We start from the raw sequence: 25,121 nt of genomic DNA on the forward strand, positions 1-25,121 counted from the left end.
TAGCTAAAGCTATACCAATCTGGCATGACCAATCAGTGTCTAATAATTTAGCTTGGATTAGCTTTTACATCTCACGTCCTGGAAGGGTTTCGAAATAAATTGATCTTTGGTTAGAAAAGTAAAGATTAAAGATCTGTAATTGTTAGAAAGGGTGACTCTAGTTTTTTTAAATATACATTTTCCTACTTCTGCTCTCCTTTTTTGTGAAAAATTCCGCTTGGAAGATTATGTTATAGCATTACAATTATACGTAAATGGGAGCTCAGAAAAGGCTGCTTGTCATAAAACAAAGATGACAGGAAGATGCACAAACTCAAGGACGCATTGCCATGGCACATACACAAAAACATTACTGTTCACGGTTCTGATCTAGCTGCTGTTTCGAATTCTACTGCGACCCAAATGATGTCAGTGTTTATTTGCATACAGAGCACGGAACTGAGATCAGATCTGAGGAGCTGGCTGGAGACGTATTTTAATGCCAGGTCTGAAGACACGTACGTACAGCTGGTCACTTGCGATCGGATAGCCTAGGATGGAAGTTAATGCAACCGCTGAACAGAATCTCAGTGTCAAAGCCTGCCCACCTTACATACACTATATTACCAAAAGTATTCGCTCACCTGCCTTTACTCATTCTATGAACTGAAGTGCCATCCCATTCCTAACTCATAGAATTCAATATGATGTCGGTCCACCTTTTGCAGCTATTACAGCTTCAACTCTTCTGGGAAGACTGTCCACAAGGTTGAGGAGAGTGTTTATAGGAATTTTTGACCATTCTTCCAAAAGCGCATTGGTGAGGTCACACACTGATGTTGGTCGAGAAGGCCTGGCTCTCAGTCTCCGCTCTAATTCATCCCAAAGGTGTTCTATCGGGTTCAGGTCAGGACTCTGTGCAGGCCAGTCAAGTTCATCCACACCAGACTCTGTCATCCACGTCTTTATGGACCTTGCTTTGTGCACTGGTGCACAGTCATGTTGGAAGAGGAAGGGGCCCGCTCCAAACTGTTCCCACAAGGTTGGGAGCATGGAATTGTCCAAAATGTTTTGGTATCCTGAAGCATTCAATGTTCCTTTCACTGGAACTAAGGGGCCAAGCCCAGCTCCTGAAAAACAACCCCATACCATAATTCCTCCTCCACCAAATTTCACAGTTGGCACAATGCAATCTGAAATGTACCGTTCTCCTGGCAACCTCCAAACCCAGACTCGTCCATCAGATTGCCAGATGGTAAAGCGTGATTCATCACTCCAGAGAACGCGTCTCCACTGCTCTAGAGGCCAGTGGCGGCGTGCTTTACACCATTGCATCCGACGCCTTGCATTGCACTTGGTGATGTGTGGCTTGGCTGCAGCTGCTCGGCCATGGAAACCCATTCCATGAAGCTCTCTGCGTACTGTACTTGGGCTAATCTGAAGGTCACATGAAGTTTGTAGCTCTGTAGCAATTGACTGTGCAGAAAGTCGGCGACCTCTTTGCACTATGCGCTTCAGCATCCGCTGACCCCTCTCCGTCACTTTACGTGGCCTACCACTTCGTGGCTGAGTTGCTGTTTTTCCCAAACGCTTCCATTTTGTTATAATAGAGCTGACAGTTGACTGTGGAATATTTAGGAGCGAGGAAATTTCACGACTGGATTTGTTGCACAAGTGGCATCCTATGACAGTTCCACGCTGGAATTCACTGAGTTCCTGAGAGCGGCCCATTCTTTCACAAATGTCTTGTTTCACAGTCTGCATGCCTGAGTGCTTGAATTTATACACCTGGGGCCAGGCCAAGTGATTAGAACACCTGATTCTGATCATTTGAATGGGTGAGCGAATACTTTTGGTAATATAGTGTATATGGTGAAAATCTCCAGCCTGAACAGAACAAGCAATGAAGAAACTGTGAATAATAAAAATTAGACAGCCCAACAGTCTCATAGAGAAACATGCACATTACTGTTGTCAAACACAAGTGCTACTGAGCTTCTTCTTTGCTGCTCTAGTAAAGTTAAGTGCAAGTGGACTGAGTAAAAGAGCCGCACAGAGACATACAAACAGAAACGGATAAGAAAAAAAGAAGAATGTGAGAGGTTAGTTTGAAAGGCTAGCTGAGAGAGCAGAGGGCAAATGAGAACATCTTCATAGGGGCCTGCATGAGTCTGGGTGTACTAGGGCTAGGACAAGACTTTGCTTTTAAAGGCCTCATCCATACGGCCATGCTGCTACTCATACGTAATTCATTACCTCCGACTCTGACACAGACAAGAGGCCAAAAGAGAAAGAGTAAGAGGGAGTAAAAGTGTATGCTTTGTGTGGAAGCCTCCAACAGAGTTGGGCGCTCTCAAATATGAAAAAATGTCCTCTTCTTTTGATGACCTGGAGTCAAACTGAGAGTATATGGACTGTGTAAACAGCATTACAAATAGCACTGCTACACACACACACTCAAGCAGACCCATATACACCAATGTCCACAGAAGTCAGTCTGTGTCCATATCAGCAGGCGAAACAGCAAGTATAGAGCAAAGAGCTTCTTGTATAAACGATCTGTCAGCTAGCTAGCAAGCCCCGCAGCCGATGTATATTGGATCTTGGCATCCAGCAGCAGTTGCTATTTGAAAGCCATTGTAGTGCTTGACTGGGGGGAACGGCAACACAGCAGCTCTGTGGAAATTGAACATAATGCCAAAGTGAATCTGTGTATTTAGGTGTGGCTGCTAGCTAGATGCTTTATGTTATTCATCTCTGATCTTTATTCATCACTCAATCCTCCTGTCTAGCAGTGACACACAAATACATGCCACATTAAGTGTAGAGAATGTTTCTCTTTGGTCAAGAGAAAAGGTATAAAAGAAAAAAACAAACACCCACCAGTCTCCAATCCTTATCTGACTCCCTGCCAGCAAACTTTTCCCATTCCGCGAGGGTATTGTAATTACACAAATTTAATTTGTCTGGTTAATTCGTCTATTGATTGGACAAGCACAAGCCTCTGGCTGGTAGTCTTTGCATGCTTGTGTGAGAGAGAAGGAGAGTAGTCCTGTGTGTTTGCTCAAGCACCACAGAGTAGTCTAACACCTCCAGTCATGTTTGTCATCTATTGTTGACATAGCTGGGTACAAATCATTACTGTAACAAACAATCTCCTAATACAACGGAGGTTAAAGCGTGGCACTGCTGATGAAGCCAGACTGCCAAGTGAGCCAGTTATACAGCCTGGACCTGGAAAACCTGGACAAATTACATAATGCCCTTTTCTCACTAATATATACTATATTTTACATCAAGGACTCTCAAGAGCGGATGCTAATGACTAGTATGGCAATGCTACTTTCAGGTGCATTTGCAAGATTAAGGCACTGCAGTTTGTGCTAATAGACCTATAAAACTTCTATTAAATTAATTATAACAATGCAAATAATGCAAATTATCAACTGATTAATCATCCAATTGAAAGTTTCAGAGGTTTCTGAACAGTATCTTGGAAGGGCACATTGATTTAGACAGTGTCCTGGTTGCCTCTTAAGTCTTGTGGTGACTCCAAAACTCACTGCACTAATAAAAAACTATTTTAAGTCTCATTTTAGACAAAGTGAGGCTAGTTGTAGGAACCATAATACTGATATGTATTTGAACGTTTGCTGTTTCGAGTCTAATTGAGAGATGCCGTGTATGAATCTATAAATAGGAACCCATCTTTAAAGGGCCAGGTGTTCTAACCCGGAAGGTAAACAGAACCTCATTTATGTTTTGTGTGGAATTATTTTTGACTGTTAAGCAAACTCATAGATGATAAATGGTCTTAGTGTTCAACTGTGAAGTTGTCTTGAACTACATTGTCTTTCAGCACATCAGTTATAGTTCTGGCGCAGTATTACCTCAGGGCCTTATAAAATTAGCTTAGCTTTTATACTAGCTATTTCCCTTTTTCTTTCTATATCATCACAATTCAGCGTATTTGAAAAATTTGATTTCCGGAAAGGCAGTGTCTTTATTTGTCGAGCTTTCGTTGCCACATCTCATTGTTACAGGCACACCTCCTTCAGAGCTAAGAGCCATTTTGCACTTGTTGAGATGCTGCACAAACATGAACCAAACCAGGTGTGCTTTCAGATGCTCACACTGATTCTGATCACAAGACCATCTACTACACACATGTTGTAGCGCCTGGTTAAAATAGGGCACATGATGAATTCTGACTGCAAAATAAGTATATCAGAAGAGATTGCAAATGGTTCAAACAATGTCAAAGTTGTCAGTTGGGAGGCAGGTGGTGGGATAGATGAAACAGTGTTACATCTGTCAAATACATGTATGTGTGTTCAAAAGCAAGCAGTAAGACATGTTCACTAGAAATATCTGATCCATACAAAAAACATTAAAGGTTACTCATATGAAGTGTTACTCAACAAATCTTATTTTAACAAAAGCTGGACACAAACCATGTGCACATACTGCAATAAGGGTCTCAGTTTTGTTCTTCTGGCTCTGCAGCTAGGCTTTTATGAAAAACACAAAAGAAAATCACCTCCTTCACATACAGAATTTAATATCACTTATAGAAAACTGCTCCAACGGAAAAGCAGCTTGCACAGATAACTTAGTATTCATTATAGATTAGAAGTGCATGTATGTGCTGCTGTTAGCTGTATTCTAAATCACTAGCAGCAGACAGTGGTTTCTGACACAGTTAACTGACGCAAGACATAAAAATAACCAGAGAGTCTATTAAGTTGTGTTTTTTGTGGAATGGGTTGTACTCCATGGTGCAATAAAGGGTTACTCTGCCCTCATGAATAAAACATCTGTACAACATTACTGTATGTTCATTCATCTTCTGTAACCGCTTGTCCTGTGAAGGGTCGTGGGGATGCTGGAGCCCATCCCAGAGAGACAGACAACCATTCACACTCACACTCACACCTACGGCCAGTTTAGAATCACCAATGAGTCTAATGAGCATGTCTTTGGACAGTGGGAGGAAGCTGGAGTACCCGGAGAGAACCCACGCAGACACAGGGAGAACATGCAAAATCCACACAGAAAGGACCCAGTCAGCCTGGATTCGAAATCTTCTTGCTGTTCTGGAAATCTGATTGAGCTTCATACTTCAGAAACACGTAACTAGGAACAAACTGACCCTGAACTAGAAACCAAGATGGCCATCCTAAGCTTAAATGGTTAAAGTAAATGGATTTCATACAGCTGATGTTCTGGTCTTACCTATGGTTATTATTATGCTCTATCCACGTACACACACAAACTACACCAGCTCTGTGTTATAACCATGTAATTACTTCTCCCCAAGTGGCCAATGATTGGATGTACTTCACGGCTATGTTCTCAGTGTGTGCTTGTGTGCATGAGTGCCTTACACCTTCTCTGGCCTACACAGCAGAGCTAGGTTGGTACAGCTGCCCTTCGGCAGCATAAAGGGCGGTTGAGTGGGTGGCTTTAGAACAGCAAACCAGCATCTCAGCAAGAAGTGTGTGCGTGTGTGGGTGTGTGTGTGTGTGTGTGTGTGTGTGTGAGAGAGAGAGAAAGAGAGGCAGCGAGAAGAAGTAAGTAGGGAATATGATTAGGCTCAATGGACAGCAACACTTAACAAGCCTTAGTAACAAGGTGAACGCTGCCTCAAACACAGACTAGCGGTGTGGTAAAAACGAAATATATTAGTGCCACTTGACATTAATGAATGAAAAAGCAGTCGCCTTTGCAGCCCCCTGACATTTCTGATTCTCCCCCTCTCTTGGCTCTGATCCTTCAGATCCATATTTCCACTCTTTCTCCCCAGATCCTTCTGTTTCCTGAAACCATTATTGCAATTCCCTTTTCAAACTATGCTTTCAACCTGAAGTCATGCCATGGTTGCTATGCACATATCTTACATATCATCATTTCCAGTGCATCTTTTGTACATTGATGTTGCAATGAAACCTTCAGTCTTGAGTTCACAGCATGCTTGATTCAGCAGTGAATCCCCCAATTTTGTTCCTTGTAATTCCTCTAGTAATAAAACATCAGTTCTATATGGCGCTTTCAGCATCAACTTGAGACATGGATGCTTGAAACTGTGTTTTTTGGTAGAGTTCAGATTCTGGCCAGAGAAATTAACTTTGTGTCAACACATCCTTAAAGTAAAGAGACGTGGTTTTTCCCTCCTGCTTTTTAATATTATTTGTTCATTGAAGCTTGTTTTTTAATCTTAAATCGTATAGGTATGCAAGCTCTATGTATTTACATTTTCATATACAAGTACTCAACAGAATCACATACTGTAGTGTTAGTATATCTGTGCGTTGTATAATTAGTGGCACACACAACTTGTAGTAAGGTTGGGCTACAACAATGTATTGTGTCAGTAGTATCCTTTTATTAAAAATCTGTGTCGCTCACATCTGATATGACAGGGGTTCCTCTATCACACCCACCAGTGAATATGTTTTGTAATAATAAATTCTCAGATAGCCATGTGCAGATAGCTCGGGGGCTGGGGAGTGTATGTTGCCTAATCACAAAGGTGCCATGGATAATTTGTTGCATGCACTCTACTTGATAGGAACTTGGAAGAGACAGTGCACATACTACATGAACAACACACAAAGAGATGTATCTGTGAGGGTGAACAGTGGACCAACAGAACTTTTTGTGCCCCAGCAACTTAACCCAGCATGCTCACTCTGCTTTGCTATGATATTGAAATATTCCCTGTTCCCACCATTCTGGTATTATCAAGGCCAATTAAAATACTGCCTAAACCTATGAAATAGAGACCCCATCAATTGCTTTTATGTGCAAATATGGACAAAACCCCTCTCAAGATATCTTATCATAAAGCTGTTGGCACACTGACAGACTTATAAACTGTAATGCAGGGGTATTAAGCTGCAGCACGGTCTAGGCTCACTGATAGATTTGTTACACGCAGTAGGTCGACCTTGAAACAAGTTAATTAGAGCTCTAAATATGTACAGCCTGACTCTAATTACACACTGTTCAGCGACTCCACTAACAACTCAGCTAACCTAATCCTAAGTCTTTACGACCCAATAACACACAATGACTGGCTTTCAGATGCACAGACGCCCTCTGACAGCAACAGCGACCAAAGCAAAGAAAATAAATCTGAATTTACGCAGCAAACCTGCTTGCAACATACACACAAATGCACACACTACACAACACATCCGGCTCTCCAGGCGGACCTCACCTCCTACACAGATTACTTTGGCAGTGATGGAACAACAGCATCTCTCCCAAGAGAGGAATAAATGCAAAGGAAAGAAGTAGTGAGAGAGACAAGGAAGGTGTTAGTCTCTCTGATTAAAAAAACTAAATATACCATGTTGCACAAGAAATATGTCATCTGTTTCCGTCGTCTAGTCAATTCTATCAGCTGTTCTGTCTTCAGAGTTCAAAATATTGACACAGCAACAAAAAAAAGGATAATTTTCCCTTATAAGGCATGGACACACCAAACCAACATCAAAGACCTGTGACGTCGCCTCAGGGTGGATGAGTCTGGACCAAAATGTTGTACCTGAACTCTGCAATGATGACAACGTACAGCTACCTAGCACTACTCTCTGTGCAAGCATGGGGAATGAAAACCCTTCATACCAGCAGGTGGCAGTAGTCTGTATTTTTCATTCAAAAGGTGAACCTGGAAGAGGTACCCTTAGCTCGTAGGCAAGGAGCTTAGGAAGAGCTACAAAACGTCACACAGAGCTTGCCTCTCCTGAATCATGCTGATGATTGGTCTACAGTTTCTTCATTCTAGATGATCATATTGTTGCGGAAACTTCAGTGTTAAGACAAGATGAAAATGCAGTTCACGAACTGGAACAGCAAATCTCTAACTGACTCTTTACACCGCATCAACATGCTGTATCGACTGAAAACCTGCTGACAGAGGCGTGAACACTTCCAATGGTGTGGAACACAGTGCAAAAACTAGGGCCATAGACTGCGACACAACACCGGTAAAGGACCGAACATTGGCATGGTTTGATACAGACCTAAGAGCTACACTAATGACCTCGATGAAGCTCCATTTACACCTATTTTCAGACCTTACTATCCCAACTTCACAGTGTATGGCATATCATAGTGAGAATTCATTCAGATTCAGAAAACGTTATTTGTCCCCGGGGGGCAATTTAAGGCACAGGTGAGCAGCTTAACGTGCAAGTACAGACATTTTAAGGTGCAAAAGAGACAGAAACAGAACAGGACACAAAATACAAAGGAGTTTGTGGAGCAGGAGTTTGTGAAAGTGAGAGACTACAACTGTCTCATCCTTAAAATATTCACACGTTAATATTCACAGAATTAAACCTACTCGATTTCAATTTTAGTAATAACCTTTAATGTTCACTCTAATTGAAAGTTTGTTCATTTGTACTGTACATTTCTTTGCTGCCTGATGATAACCATATATTCAATTTATTTTAAGCTTTGATGCCCTTTTTTAAATGCCACTTTTCAGATCCTCTCCGTTAAGGTCCAGGCACAGCAGGAGCTGGTACGTTAAAGTTAAACTGCACATTTTAGCAAAATATTTAGTTCAGGGCACTGTCTAGGTGAAAACATGCCAATGTCAGCCAGTAATGAGCTTGTTTCCATTTTCCCTGGACAATGCCATTTACCTAACCTGGCATTTAGCTCTTGGGATTTTACATAGTTTTATTATTATTAAGAGGTACTGTATCTGCCTAGGGACAATAGATGAAAACTAGCTATGGTGCTAATTCTAGCATATTTACATTGTGTACTTGTACTGATGTCCATCAATATGCACTGTCCCTATCTAAATAAACAATTTAAAAAAAAAAAAGAAGAAAAAGCACAACAAGCCAAGACTGACTTTTGTTGTATAAAGCAGTAAGTTTAACATTTTAGTCTTAAAAGTCCTGTCTCATAACTTTGCTAGCTGTTTGACAGCTACAAGGATACAATATGATAAAAGGCTCTCACTTTCTCAGCGGTTGTTTGATGTTTCCTGAATGAATGAGGCAAAAATAGAGCACCCCTGCTGAGTAGGCAGTCTCTGATGTAACCCAGGACACACTGTGTGTTTAAACCATAGACTATATAAAGATGGACTACGGAAAGGCTCCTCAAAAGTGAAGCCAAAGCAAGTAGAGCTCCCCCTGGTGACTGGCTGCAGTATAGGTCATAAGCTCCACCCCCTCCATGTTAGCGGATGGGACCTGGGTCAAACTAAACCACTAAAATACATGTCAAATATTTTTTTTTTTTCAAGGATGGTTTCTGTCATTTTGAATAGTTAATGGTAAGTTTCATTTTAGTGAGGTATTTGACACTATAGAAACAGTGTCTTTCACTACACATAGCTCCTGACCTAATACTAATATTCTGTTCACAAAGTGCAACTGATAAAAAGGCAAATGCAATCACATCTCATCTCACTTAAAGCATTTTCAGCCACAGCCAGGTGGGACATATTATGATGCTTCCTACCTATGGCCATGAAGTCCTCGTGGTCCCAGGCCTGCAGCTGGGCTAAGGGGCCGCTGTACAGCAGCAATCCATCAGCCACGTCTGTGATGAACTCCAGCGACACATGGCTCTCAAAACAAGGCGTCATGGGAGGAAACCAGGCATAGCCGTTGCCATGGAAACTGTGCTTGTTCTGCTGGCATTCAGGCCCTTCATACTGAGCTGGGCATTGGCACCTTGGGAAGAAGAGGAAATCAAGAGCCAAAATGATATGAATTAGTGAATGAAATAAACAGTTGACTCACTTTTGTGCCATTTTGTGAAAATGAGGTTAAAAACACGGTTCAGATACCAACCTTCCCCTCTTTTTTGTAACAACGTACCGTGCTTTATTCTTTCAAGAATTTCTGGCATATATCTGCACTCAGTGTGTCTAAGTCTAGTCGCTTTCTTCTATCAGACAGCGCACCCCTTCGGCTATCTCTCTGACTCTGTATATTTCACTCATGCAGATGTTCTCATTAGTGGCAAAACCACAGGGAGAATAACTACATCACTGGGAAACTCCTCTCTCTGTATTTCCACACATTCGAGTGCTCATTTGTACCATTGCTTCCTGTCAAAATTTCACCTCTCACCTCCTCTCTACGGCAGCGTTTCATCTTAGAATCTATGAACACAACATACGTTTTGGTATTCTTCTTTCTTTCAGTCTTGCATACCATCCTACCTTTTTAGTCCAAGTGATTTTATCTCATATTTTGCACCATATGTCCATATTTTTTGAAAAAAGCCTTAAATACACATTGCCAAAAAGAAGGATTAACACACAGAACAAATGGTCCTGTTTATTAAGAGCTCTAGAAGAGTGAAATTTAAGCTCTCCATGGCATGTCCTACATCAGTTTCTCTTATTTGTCTGATTCTTAGTGTTTTTATTTAAACTTATTATACTTTCTTATTTAGTGGTTGTATATAAGTCTAGTGAGAATGCCTTGCGTTCTTTCGGCAAAATAAAAAAATCCCTCTACTCAATCCACAGGCTGCCACCAATTATAAAATATACAAATTGCAAAAACAGCCTTCCTCCTGACTATACATACAAACACAGCTCGACAAACAAGGTATTTCTCCAGGGGAATTCTCCCGCTACTAATAAGTGAGTTTGTCTTTGGTTTATATTATTCACACTTCAACTGCTTCCCAAGATATTCTGAGTTTTGCTTGCAGAGCCTATAAACCCAAACGCAAAGACGTGTATTTGCACCATTTTGTGTATGCGCGCACACACTCCTCATTGGGGACGGCCCATTTCTCAAGCAAATGTTCCTTCATTCTCTTTCTCATTTCCCTTCCTGTGTTCTTGTCCAGGATTGAAAGGGGATGCCAAAATGCAGAACATATACACTACATGTCACCTGTCCAAATAAAGCAGGGACATGCCACTTCAGTGCCTGGAGACAGAAACTGAGAAGACAAACAAACATGTTGGAAGAATGCTAATGTAATACATAGCACATGCAAAAGAATAAGTCAGTTGAAATGAGACATAAAGACATAAATATGCTGTAAGGGTTTTAACCTTAACCTTAAGAGGAGGGTTCCCCATTGCTGACGTTTGACAGCTGATTTTGCATTCTTGTTCCATTTTCTGCTTTTGTATAAAAATAGCCATGTATGGAATTTCGTAAACACAAGAGATAAGTTCCTGTCCACTTCTCAAATTTGGGAAGTTGTGCTCAGCACTAACTTGCCTGCAAAGAGCTTACTTTGCGCTGCAGTAGCTGTTTTTATTCCTTTAAAATATAATATTTACATTCTTCAAAAATAGTCACTAAAAGCAGTTCTTTGTAGAAACCTGTATTACAACATCATGTATATACTGTATATATTCTATATTTCATTGGTAATATAATTTGGAACTACTTTAGCAAATAACCAGACTATCTAAGTGTACAGAGACAAGTGAAATAGCCATGCTTTTTCTACCTTGACACATTGATCATTACTTATTCAGTGATGACTATCTAGAGCCACACATAGTATTATTACTGTTATTTTTATTTTACAGGCTTCAAGCCTTCACTCAGACCCAAACGTTATGCAGTCATGAGCGTGTGTGATTACAGCCACCAATAAAACAATCCTGTATTTCCATTTCAGTAATGTCACCCTAATTCTTGGAGCACAAGACAATCCGAGACATAGCTTTAGTCACAACTGCGAAGCACTCCAATCCTCTTAAGGCAGCTTTGTTTTGCTCATTCGTTGTCTGCAGGGAATTGTGTTTGTTAGCGTCAGGCCGGGAGCCATAATCCCAGCCTTCCCCTCCACCCACTCACTCCCCAAATCTCATTATTAATCCCAGTGCCTCGATTATCTGCATGTTCTTCCTTCAATCTTGGACCATAATCTGTTTGTGTGCTTTTGTATGTGTTGGGGAGAAAGGGGAGTGGGGGATGGGGGTCATATCTGAAAGTCTCTGGAGCAGAAAGCTCTCCTACAGCTATTCTTTATGTTATTAACACTTATCTTATGTACATGTGTTGTTTTCTTCCAGCTATATTTCTTATGTACTTCTATTATTTTTTCCTATTTTCTTTCTCGTCATGTTTTTTCCATCATTTCATCCATCGCTCCTCCTTCTCTATACGTCCTTCACTCCATTTACTTCCCTCTAGTCTCCTTTCTATTATTTTAACCCGACACCATCTTCAGCTTTGCTGTTTTTCTTTGGTTCCCTCATTCTTATCCCTTTCCTTTCACCCCTTTGTTACTCTATTCTGTCCCTCATTTTTCTTTATTCTTCTCTTGCCACTTCTATCTTCATTTTCTCTGCTCCTGACATCCCATGTCTCGTGTACCCTCTCCGTCTAAGCGTAGAGAATCACACAGCAGCTGTGCAGGTAGTGCAGTGTGATTGAAAATGTGACAATAATACAGCATCTGTCTCTGGGTTGACAACTTTCCCTGCTCTGCCTTGTTCTCCCCCTGTCATCTATTTGGCTGATACTTCACAAAGAAACATTTCCTGCACTTCCCTTTTGGCCCGCATCCACTTTTCATAAATAAATGCAGCACATGATATTTGACAGACGGCAATTTATCATTCTCACTTTTAAACCATCTTCTCTCTCTTATGTAACAACAGCACAAAATAAAATGCCATTTTCAGCTGTCCATCAGAATAAGAGTTTTCTTTTTTTTCTGTCTGCTTTTGATACATACACACAATATGAGCAGAATGGGAAGCATCCCTTATTGAGAATAGGTAGGGTTCAAGCTTCACGCAGTTAGTCTAGGTCCTAACCTTGAAGTCAAACCATATACACTGTCTAAATTTACTGCTGTTTTCCTAAATATTTGTAGCATTCACCTACCAAGTGAAACTGCATGCAAACTGTGTATACGGAAAGCCTTTAGCAAGTGATAAACAAATGCAAATATCTTGGGTGAAAAGGGAACCTTAGTGACAGTAAAGACCTTTTATGAATAGTTTATAAACTCTCCATCCCACTGTGGGATAAATAATGGATTATCTTATTAGTGCTCTGTAAAGCTTACATCTGAGATAAGTGATATCAATGACCACAATGGTAGTTTTCACTTGTTGTTTCAGTTTGACTACCTTATATTGTCAAGTGATTCCACACAGGACATGAGGGGGTTTACCAGATCTCAACCTAGCTGAACACAAACAGTATAACAGATTTGTGGAGAGATGTGCTGTCTACCATCATCACCAGAGGGAATATCGCAATTCTGTTCATCCCTCCAGTGGAGCATCACACACGGAGTGAAATACAGTACTGAACCTGGCCTTACTGTATTGCAGTCAGGTACAGTGACACAAAAAATCTCTTGGTGGGTTTTGTACATTTTTGTTGAAGTGCAGCTGTGCGGCACGCACTCCCTAAGCTTGGTGAGCCGTGAGTATCTCTTACTTTTCTGCGCTTGGACTGCTTCACCCGTCATGAAACCTCCTGCTCTTCTTTCCTGGATGTTCATTGGACTTTCAATGAAGTTATCCTGTACTTTGAATTAATGCTGGATAAATTCAGCCATCGCTTAAACATGATTATTTGACAGTGAAGAAGACAGGGTAGAAGTCTAAGTCCTGACACAGACCCCTTCATAAGACCTTTCTTTCATTAGCTGATTGATCCACAAGATGATGCACTTTATCTCTGATCTATGTGTGCAGCTATCAAAGGTGTCTTCATATGCAAAGCGATGCAACATTGTTTGCAGATTAGCAGGGAGACTGTGAGGAGGAAAATGTCTACATCTCTAATAATTGTGCATTTGTGTGTGCGCAAGCGTGTAGACTAATCCAGGGATTATGTCTAACATGGATCCAGTCAGTCATCCTGCTCGGGTCTAGCAGTGAGCCACATTACATGCTGGCTCCATCCAGCCAGACTCAAATCCTGCCCTTTTCACTCACTGCTTCTAATTAAATGAAGCTGAAGGGTAAAATTAACTTCTTCAAGTCACAGCGAGAAAAGCTTAGCGGACACGTGTTTGATGAGGCTTTATGTTCATCTGCTGTCAAAGTTGCTGAGAGGGAGTATGTGTGCGTGTGTGTGTGTGACTGAACACGCATTTCTGTGTTGGTGCTACTGGATGGAAACATGTTGGGACATTTTAAGGAAAGAGCACCTGTAACTGCAGTCTAATACCTGTATCAGACCGATGGAGAATCTGTGCTTCTTAGCTTATTTTAGCTTACTGCACAAAGGAATAAAGTTCACCATTATATCATTGGCGATAGTGATGCAGTCTCACAGCCAGATAACAGCTTCAACACAACTGATGTCATGTGAATTGTGTTACATTTTGACTTGTTGAACATGCTACCAAACAAACATCCACTGACTTCATCTTTTCAGGCTGGATTAGCCAAGTGTAGACCGATTCAGTTCTTATCAGAATATGAGCCTGGTAACACTCCATTTGGATTTCAATATGGAATGTGTTTCAATTGATACAGAGAAAGAAATACCTCTAGCTGTTACTCTTTTGTCCATAAAGCCCACCCAAACGATTCGACTGGCCAGCAAATCTTTGCTGGAGCATAATGAGTTTCCAACAGAGGGATTGGAAACCAACTTTCCACCACAAATGTTTTGCAGACGAGGAAGTTGGTCTGGCTTCCAGGCAGACACTGGATAGCTGATGAACTGTTTTGTTTTCGTTTACCTCGGACCAATATGAACAGTAACAATGTACAGTAGAAAATAAATGAATTAGTACAGAAATGGAAATGTGAAAATTGACTGTTAATTTCATCATAACATTCAAAGGTTTACAGTTAAGAAAGTGATAAAAGCTGGCGCTGTATTTAATTGGTTGCAAAGAGCCCTTACATCCACCACGAGAGATTTGAGGATGCGCAGAGCATCAGACTGAATTACGCTACTAAGTTTAACCAGGGTCGTAATGTCTCTTCTACCACTGGAAGAACTGAAGAGCTGATTTCGTCATCACTGTTTGTAGCTGAAATGATTTGTAGAAACGCTCTCACCCCACTTTTGGCCTTGTTTACAGAACGATTTATGCTAATTAAGACACTCCTTTGGTTGGCTTGTTTGCTGGGGATTCGATACAAGAACTGGCAGTTTGTGACAGCTAACACACTAAATCTTATATTGTGTAGGAGGATGTGAAAGGTTGTTACTATTTATAATGCTAGGAAACACAGAAGCATACGGGAGCTATATTTTGAGGTTGACTGCCCAGGAATATTCTGAAAATGTATTTTTTTTTTTCTTTTTGTCTGCAGAAAGGCTAGACAGTAAAAACCTGATGGGAACTGCAGCCGCTCAGGCATTGCAAACAAAATGTCAAATTATGAACCCAAACACTGAAAACCCTGATAATGGTTCTTTTGACAGTTTGTGTTCAATTAAAGAATGTGTTTTTATCATTTGGAAAATACATGTCTGATATACGTACAGCTTAGATTGGGATGATGAACAGTGGGATAAATAAGAGACATTCTTATGGTTCAGATTTAATGGTCATTTAACAAAATCTACTACTGGAAATCCTGAGGAGAAAGTGACTGACTTAAGTCCATTATAAATTCTTTGCAAGCTCTCGTACATAGTCACGAATATTCCTATGATTTCAATACTAAAGGTTTTATTTTAAGGTATACTGGTTTTGACGAATCCTAACATCGAACACAATTTATCTCCCCCGGGCAGATGGAATTTCAAGCTGCCTCCTATAACCTTATCCTTTGTACATCTGCTGACATTGTGGTGACATCCCATGACAGTGGCTTCACTGTCAACCTGTCAGAATGCTGAAGAAAACCGTTCGTTCCATTTTCACATCATGTCCAGTCTAACTATACTTGGTACTCATGCTCTCATCTGCAGAATGCTCATTTACCTCATGTGAGTGTCCATACAAAGAATTAGAGTTGTGTGTGCAGTTGAGTGTTGACAATGGCATGAAAGGGTGAGTGAAACAGCTAGGGCTGCCTGAAGCAGGGGCAGAACATTCAAACCTTCATGCCTGAACTTTTTGGGACTAATAAGGGTATTTTGTATTGAGGAAATTGTCAAACTGTCTCCTGCTGTCCATTAGTCAGGGTTACCCAAATTTGATAAAAAATATAGACAGGATATTTAGGAAGTATGTGCGGAAAAGACTGAATTTTATATAATAACAAACCTACATTCAAACCCAGCTACATCCCTTGCTGTATTTAACCTCCTATGTGTTTATCCCTAGTTAGTACGATTGAGGATGAAAAAAGTAGCAGCAGTATGAGGACCCAGTCAAAAACAGTAGCAACACATGTCCTTGCGATAAAGATATTGCTTTACACTCACTATGTCACCCTAGAAATACCTTTAACATGTTCAGGTCTAGTCTCGGTATCAAGGACGGAATGGGCCTATAAAGATCTGCAAGGACATGTGAAACTACAGTGACTTGCCAGTTCATTAGGTAAACTAGTCACAACAAATGCATTCTAACATAACAGTCCTGGACTAAATCTCCTTTCATGACTGTTTTAATGTTCATTTCATGTAGAAACAGTGACAGAAAATTGGTAATTCAACTGTATGATCATTCTGGAGGATGCAATTTGTGGTGCTGTTGAACTGTATTATACACCAAAGTGTTTCTGTTATTTAGCCTAGACCACTGACTAATATGTGGTTGTAAAAACAGTTAAAATGTGTCGGTACAACACAATACAATTCAATAGTACTGCAAAGCACAGTCTCCAAAATGAGCTTTGTCACAAATGCTGAATACCAGAACCTTCATGAAGATAAGATTTAATGCAGGACCGAAACATTTGAATATTTCACCAGTGTACCTAATGAACTGGCAAGTGAGTGCATGTTTCAACTGCCACAAGCAGAAGCTCTAAAAGCTCTAATAATTATAACTGACACTGAACATCTTCCAGTCAAGTATGATGTAAACAATGAATATGAACACATCTCCAAAACACACTGGCTGTTTCTTGGTCATTAACTAAAACTGGAAACTGAATGGATGAGTCAATGTTGCAGTTCAAATATAATGTCTCGAACATGATTGGTGTGACCATAGCGTCCAGCGCGGACACTGCTAACACATACCCATTTGAATTCCCCCACTAGATAAAGCTATACTGTATGTTAGCCAGGTTGGAGAATTCTCTTTATCATGAATAAAAACACTAACTGCAACATTTTATTTGTGCCTCATCTACTGTTGCAACACACCAGTGAGAAACAACCTACCCTGTTCTTAATGAGCAATCAGTGTGAAAAGACCTGGGAGTTCAAATTAAGAGCTCAGCAGTTATGGGTTTATTAGAACATTTGCTGCCATGGCATTAAATGAAAGTTTCCTTTAGTGTAGCTAGGGAAGCCGTTTATTTTGATATGTTCATTTCTCTCTCATTTTTAATCACCAGTATCATTTGAGCTAGTCTCAGTCTAAACTCAGCATGCATACACTCGCGCAGTTATACACACACTCTACAGGCATTCTGCCTTCATCTCTCCATTAGTCTGAAAAGCCTACAGTATGCTTAGAGGTTATATTCTCTCCTTTAATTTCCTTCCATTTCCATCTTCTCACCTCTGCTGCATATAACAACATGATTTTTCACTACTGCTATATATTGTAGACAACTGGAAATGAATGAGTTATTGAGTTTATCCTTTAAAAACACTGAATACATTTAGTGGTCACTGTCTTCCACTTGATAGCTGAACTTTTTGTGAACTGATTTACTGCCTAACCTAACAACACTGTTTCTTGAGTCTGGAGGAGAGGTAGTAGAAAGCTGTAACTGGGAATTCCTCATGTCTGGCAGAAACAAAATATTATAAAATAAACCTAGAACTACAAGGTGTTTACTTCAGGCCCAAGAAAAAGCATTCAAGCCTCGGGACATGTCTGTGCACTCAGTTCTTCATTCATTGACAACATGAAATGCTAGGGATTTGCTGTTCATTCTGAACCTCACATAATATGCGGGATTAGCTAAGAAGTGGACGGGATTACAGACACACCTACGTATGAGCCGTAGAATCACATTTCTAATGTTTGGCGATTATTCGTGTTTGAATGTCTTTCCAATAGTTCATGTCTTTCAAGGTGGGAAAAATCACTGTGCTAATATCACTGGAAATTACATGAAAGTAGTCCAATGGCATGATATGGCTAGGATTTATACGGCTTTCCTCTTAAATGGTCTCTCTAAAACCTAGACGTTCTGAGAGTTTTCAGATCCTTACACGTTGGTGTGCTGCTTGTTAAATCAACTTTTTCTCTTGACTTTGTAAGCTTTAAAGGCAGAGGATGACATTATTTTGTATTGTTCTCATTATGAAAAGATTGTGTGCAAAGATGAGAACCGACAATGGATTGTGCTAACAAATTATGCTTGTGGAGAGAAAACTGGCAGTTATTAGTTATAGTTACATTACTATCACACTGGGTGTTGCAGATTATCTTTAGTGAATCCTTCATACACCACCACCCTGCCACAATAAATTTACAGTGTCTTTATGTATTATATAAAGGTTCAGGTATAATAAGAAATATCAATGTTACCTAAACTCAACACAGTTGCTAAGACTTTTTAAGTGTAAGCTCACCTAACCGAATTCATATAAACTATCCTCACTACAACAGTACAACAGTACAAAATACTGAATATGAATGCATTCTTAAGATGCAACAATGGTTGCGCATTGTCTTGAGTACAATGACAAGCCATAGTTTTTATATTATGATTATACATTTCATGAGATAGCTGATCTATGGTGCAGTTGTGTAGGTACAAGGACACAAGCAAGACGAGTAACAAAATGGTTAAATAATTACTTCACATTTTAACCTCCACAAGCAGGACAACAATGAAAACACAATGGCAACGAGAGAGACAAAGACATAAAGAAACAGAGAGGGAAAACCTCTCATTAAATGAGGGGGAAGTGAGCTCCCAACATGGCTTCTACTTTATTCACCAAGAACACACGATCAAACACACAGCTGTTCCGAGGTACGCTCATGTTCAAAACGTGTCCCATCACCAGCTGATTACTCCCCTTCTCCTGACTGACTCTATCTCACTCTGCTGGCTTCCTAAACCACAAGGGGTAGGGTTGACTGTAATGTAAAGTAACTGCTTTTGATGAAGGCAGAGTCAAACTGATCAAGGAACTCTTTGGTGTTAAACAATATGAATACACTGTCTATGTTTTTTTTTTTTAAAAAAAACTATAAATAGTAAAATCCAACCAAAAGTGAAATGGTGTAAACTACATTACTATTATTTTTTTCAAACCTTGCACCATACTTGATATTTCCTTTTCAGCAATTTCTGTTCACATTTCACATTTAAGCTCCAAGTAAATGATTTTGGAAATTAAACACCATTGACACTTGACATGGTGTAGTGAAAGTAATCTTTTCCCCAGGGAAAACAAACCATACTGTTTCCATCTGCATTAATTGTTCATCTGCTATCTCAGGGCATGCAGCAACAACTGCAACAATTCAGACTAGTATCTAATATCGTGTAACTGAAATAGTGAGTCACTTCGTAATTAACAGAAAACGTGACAGCTTGCTACCAGTGTCTGCACTTGTGGCCCTGATTTGGACACAAAGTCATTTTCAACTTACCTGTAGCCATGCTGAGTGTCCACACACACTCCACCATTGAAGCAGGGGTTTCTGGGGTAGGCAGCACAGGGTTGATGGGACTGCTCTCTACCTGGGCAGGAGCACACAGCTGTGGCTTCCACTGTCACGGACACGAGACTCATGGTCCCACAATCTACCACTGTGGGCGTGTCTCGCACATTCAAAACGTTAGTGCAGCCACCTGCCCCGGTGCACTCTGAGCTGGGACACTCGTCTACTCGGACTTGGAACACGCCGACCTGCAGGAATGACTGGAGCTGAATGGAGAAAGGCAAAAACAGAGAAAGCAGTTATTAGCCGAGAAACACAAGGCTAAATCTTAGTAGAGGCTTTGAAATTTTAAACACTGCAGCCATTGTATGATTTTTGCACCTATTCAATTCAATTGTAGACACAAGTAGTGTAACAGGGTGTAATTTCCTTTGCATCCTTCGCTTGCTTCCCACACGCAAACACTATCAACTGTGTTAAATCAATGGACAATGGAAAGCCAGTAGCACCATAGCCTGTTAAAGAAACCAAGTCTCTGCAGTGGTGAGTGGGCGACTTAAGCTACTTTATTGCCATGTATGCATGTGGCCTAGGTTGTTTATATTTTTCAGCTAAATATTAGTTTAATTAACTACAGCTTTTAATATATCTCTAACAAATGAAGAGAAGAACTAATAGGAAAAGGTAATCATTGTATATCATGGAAGTAAACTGTAACCTAGTTGTACACATTAGATGCAGGGCCATGCAACAACCATGTTTACACCAGATGGGTGTTGAGGCTCTTCAAACATTCAGCTACAGCTCAATAAATTGTTAACACACTCTGATTTTAATTCGAGGAATATTTGTGGCATAGGGAGGTATAGGGAGTCACAACAGCTGACACACAGAACTCGACGTGCAAAGCATTTCAGTAAAATTATGCCTATTTGCCATGCCATGCAAACTGGAAATCTCCAAACACGATACAGCAAATGAACTGACTCCATTCCAACTTTAACATGAAGCTGTTTTTGACATTCTTGCTATAATGTCTCAGGTAGGCTGCACTGCCATCTCCCGTGTATATTCACTGACAGTTATGGTGGCGAAGGCTATCCTGAATCCAAACCCAACTAAATAGTTCCAGTGATAATGACCAAATTAATTGTCTTGTTTATCACAGAGCAAGAATGGACCCCACTCTAACACTAGCACTCATTTGAGAAATGTGACTAATACAGCTTACACAGACCAACACATGTGTATGCACATCACTAAACGGACCAAGAGCAGAACAGTGATGTGGAAACTCACACATTTAATGTGTGAGTGCAAGTTTTTGTGCAATCTGCAGTATAGGTCTATGAAATGTAGATGTTTTTTTCTGCACTAGTTCCAGGAAAAGTAGGTTAAATGATGATGCACAGGGTAAACCACGACTCTCGAGGTTAGGTGGTTTGATGAAGCAGTGGGAAGGAAAATTAAATGGAGTATGTACTGTATGTGGTGTGGGTGTGCGTGTGTTCACTTGAATTTGGATGCGTCCTTGACAACTGTCAAGTAGGTTTCCACCATGCTCATGTTCACAAACATGCACGCACAGATATGCAAACACCCATTTAGTGTTACTATTGTTGAACACAAAAGCAGGTCACTGTATATTCAGTGTTCTGGACTGATTGGACATCACTCAGTGTACATTGAATGCTCTGACTAACCTTGTGGTTCAGTTATTCCACTTATTGTCTAAATTGACTGTGCTGCAGAGGCAGTAACTAAGTGTATGTTTTATGGATCATTGTTATCACTGACTGATGCACCATCATGCATTTAACCTACCTGCATCATTAATGTCCACTATGTCCGCATAAATCCTGCCCAGATGATTGGATTGATTTAGCAGACCTTTGCTGGAGCATAAACAGTTCACAACGGAGTGGTTCCACTCCGCCACAAGAAAGGTTGCTTGGCTGGTCTGGATTCTAGGCTAAGGTTTTTACTGCTTTACATCAAATTAAGGATTAGGGTTAAGGTTAGATTATGCTTCCGCGTAGTGATCACGCAATGGTCACGCAATGGCCACGCAGTTGCTTGGACGCAGTCGTGAGACCGTGATGGTTCTGCGTGGGGTTTATGTGTCGAAATGCATGCCACACCGGTAGAGGGCGCTATGATTTTTTGTGACCGACCGACCGAGACTCTTGTGACTATCTCGCCTCGTTATTTACCTTCCGGCTTTTGTCGTAGTCACAGTGTACGATGGACACCGAGACAGAGAGACTGGCGTTGGAGCTCCAAATTATTCAAGCAGAGGAAGAAATACTTCTATTGCAAATTAGGGCACGACAAAGGAGACAATGATGTTTATGAGTGGAAACCGGAAAAGCGGTCTCCAGCGGATGTAGTAAGCGGACCAATCACAGCCAATGCCGCTGCGTTGCTGCTGCGTTGCTGTTGCGTTGCCTCGACGCGCGTCGAGGATTTTTGGGAGGTGCACGTCTGGCCCTTGCGTAGGACGCACGGGGGTCCGCAAGGACGCAATAGGTCCGTAATAGGTCCGTACGCACGGACGCGCTGTGTCAACGCGGAAGCATAAATTAGGCTTTAGAGTGGAGGTTGTGTAGGAGTTTGATACACAGGAAGTGCACAAAGAAAGTGCAACAGCAAATATGTTTTTGTAAGACAAACAGAACATAAATGTTGTTAATGAAGTTGTCTGGCAAGATACACAGACATATCAATACTGATATGAATATGTTATCAGTAACAGCTATGATCAAGCCAAAAGCCTTTTTTTAGTAGAGTGACCCTAATCCAATTCATTTTTAGTCAAATTTCGCAAATGTTTCCACTGGCTCGCAGTGGCCGGACGGATCGACCTAGCTGTGTGGAGCTTGTGTGCTGCGTCCCCTTTATGTACTGGCTTTGCAGAAGCCACAGTAGCAACAGCTTTCCAAACCACTTACTGTGTTACTGAAGCAGAACTGAAGGGAGGGGAGTGTTTGTTTAGCTGTTGAATTCAGAAATTAAATGAATTCAACAACTGTAAATAACTGTGTTTCTGAGGTACGGCATACTCCATTTTTAAGGCTAGATAAAGATCAGGAAAATGTCTGCTGCAACTTGAAACTTTGCCTTGCAGGTTTATGTAAATGTAACTTTTTTTTTTTCTTAATTTTTAAAGTCCTTTTGTTGTCTAAACATAACCAAAGACAGGATTACATATCCTAGTCTCTGGTGTGAAAGATGTACGCTTTGCCGTGCCCACCAACCACACTCAAACAGCTAACACATTAGCATTCCAAACAGTGTATTAGCCCATTTTACTCTAGTATGAAAACCTTAAATTGAGATATTTAATCACCAAAATGATATCTAAAAGGCATCTGATTAAACAAAAGGGCATCTGGTGTTTACTGAGTACCATTTAGTCATCGCAAAGTGAGGAAGTTCATTGGAAGCCAGCAGAGGTGGCACGCTTGGGAGAGATTAGCTGTGTATTTATGTATGTGTTGTGGCGAAAATAGTTTGAAACATATTGAGAACATGCATCAACCACTGAGGGGCAGAATATTCTGCAGGGGAATGGGAGAAGGGGGATGACGAACAGGGCGATGAGCACAAGCCAGAGGAAGACATAGGAACAAGGTGGGTAGTGGTGAAGTCAGCATGAGGCTGGCTGTCAGTGGGAGGCCAGTTGCAATATTCACCTGAAAATAACTTTATTTTTGTTTGCCAGCCTGTATCCAAGAGCAAAGGTACGGTACAGGAAATTACTACCTTGTTTTCATCTTGTTCAGTGACATCCAAAAGAGGGTTTTATTCAGGATCGCTTTTCTTGTTACTTTGGTACACCAATTGTGCACACACCTCTTGACAAACGAGGAACATATTTGTTTATCCTCTCATTGCTATTCCTTATTTATGGATAACTTTTTCTTTTGTATTAAGATTTGGTTTGTAAGTGGCGCTGCAGTGAAGTCTATATAAATGTGTTTCTCCAGGAAATACCTAAACCCGCACTGGAGCCTCATAAGCCCCAAAGCTTAAATGGTTGCCAAGACATCAGAATGCCACATCTTTAGTATCTCGTCTCCCAAATGTAGAAAATCTAAAATGCACAGACAGGCATACATGGACTCTTTCAAATGAGGAGCATATTGTATAGCAAGGAATAAAGGACCACAGGGATGTATTGTTCCTTGGACTATTGTTCCAGTGCATTGAGTAGCTTCCTCAGTTGCCTCTCCGACCCTCAGGGCCACTTTACTATATTGACAAGATGAAGCTTGGTAGCTGAGTGCCATAGCTATGATTTTTAAAAAGTCAAAAACCACTGTAGTATCATTAAAAGTCAAGAGGAGCGTGCTGGATTGAAAACACTGAGGGATAAGCAGTTCCATTACTGAGGCAGAGCAAGGAGAAATCCAGAGACATAGGGGACAAAGACTATTTTTTTAAAATCCCCTACTTCAGAGGCATTACTGGAGAATTGAGAACATTAATAATAAGCACTGCTTCATCTACTGCACCCCTCCCCCTGCCGTACCTCCCCCTTTCCTCGTTCTGTCTCGTCCACCAACCTCCCCCACACACACACACACACCTCTCTCCAGTTCTCGTTCATCCTCTTCCTCGCCACGCTTCACATCTCATTCTGATCAATGTCTTCTCAGGAGAACCTGGCTGAATTCAGATGAATCGCTCCTTGCAAATCACACCCGAAAGCCTGAGCTTCCTCTCTACACGCGCATCTTCATCTCTCTTTCCCCTTCTCTTTCTTGCCTTTCTCATCCTGAAAAAGCATGCATACAGTTTTCCTTTGCATCTCTGAACTTTCTGCCTCGTTTCTTGGCAACAGGCATATGAAACAAAGAGAGGTTCCCACAGAAACAAGCTGAGAGGCAAAGGGTTGAGTGTTGTGACTGACCTGAAGAGACCACCGTGAACATCACTGGACTTGCAGTTTTTCCTCCAACAGACACACGCATGCAAATACCGACTGGCTCATCATTCCCTCTGAGGACACTCTGAGTTCAGCTCTCTCTCTTTCACCCTTGCTGTGAAATGCATACAACTTCTACAGTTCACACACACACACACACAAAGGTCCCCGACTTCAATTCAGACTTCTGAAACGTGAAATGAGGTCTGACTGAAGCCAGCGGCCAGGGAACATCGGTGCAATAAAGTAAAATGTTTCGTGTTTTACCAACTCTCTTTTCTGGAGTGATGATATGATTTTTTTTTTTATCATTTGGATTTTGCTGGGCTTGTCTTCTCTAGAGGGTGAAATGCAATTTATTAAGACAATTTAGAACATAATACACAAGGATTATACGTCCTTCTTATTTGATGGAGTACAGCTCAGTTCTTTTATTTTCCTTCACGTGCAACATCCAACAGGCATAATCCACACTGAGCATTTCTGTCGGAGTCATATTAAGTTGGATTTAAATGGATGTTCCGCACTCATGGATCGAGAAGTAAGTAGAATTTCTTTTCCTGGTTGA

At 40.9% G+C, this 25,121-nt stretch overlaps 1 protein-coding gene across 1 annotated transcript in view; it reads right to left on the reverse strand.

Annotated features, from left to right (window-relative positions):
- Positions 1–25,121, reverse strand: part of LOC311485741 (neural-cadherin) — a gene marked incomplete at both ends in the record, with an annotated part of 265,222 nt that overhangs the window by 59,535 nt on the left and 180,566 nt on the right. Inside the window, 2 exons of the mRNA XM_084541334.1 lie at positions 9,475–9,689; positions 19,612–19,889. Of these exons, the coding sequence (XP_084397460.1) occupies positions 9,475–9,689; positions 19,612–19,889 (493 nt within the window). The remainder of the gene's footprint in view (positions 1–9,474; positions 9,690–19,611; positions 19,890–25,121) is intronic.

The sequence above is a fragment of the Chelon labrosus genome (genome assembly GCF_963514085.1).
Source record: "Chelon labrosus genome assembly, chromosome: 3".
Classification (NCBI taxonomy): domain Eukaryota; kingdom Metazoa; phylum Chordata; class Actinopteri; order Mugiliformes; family Mugilidae; genus Chelon; species Chelon labrosus.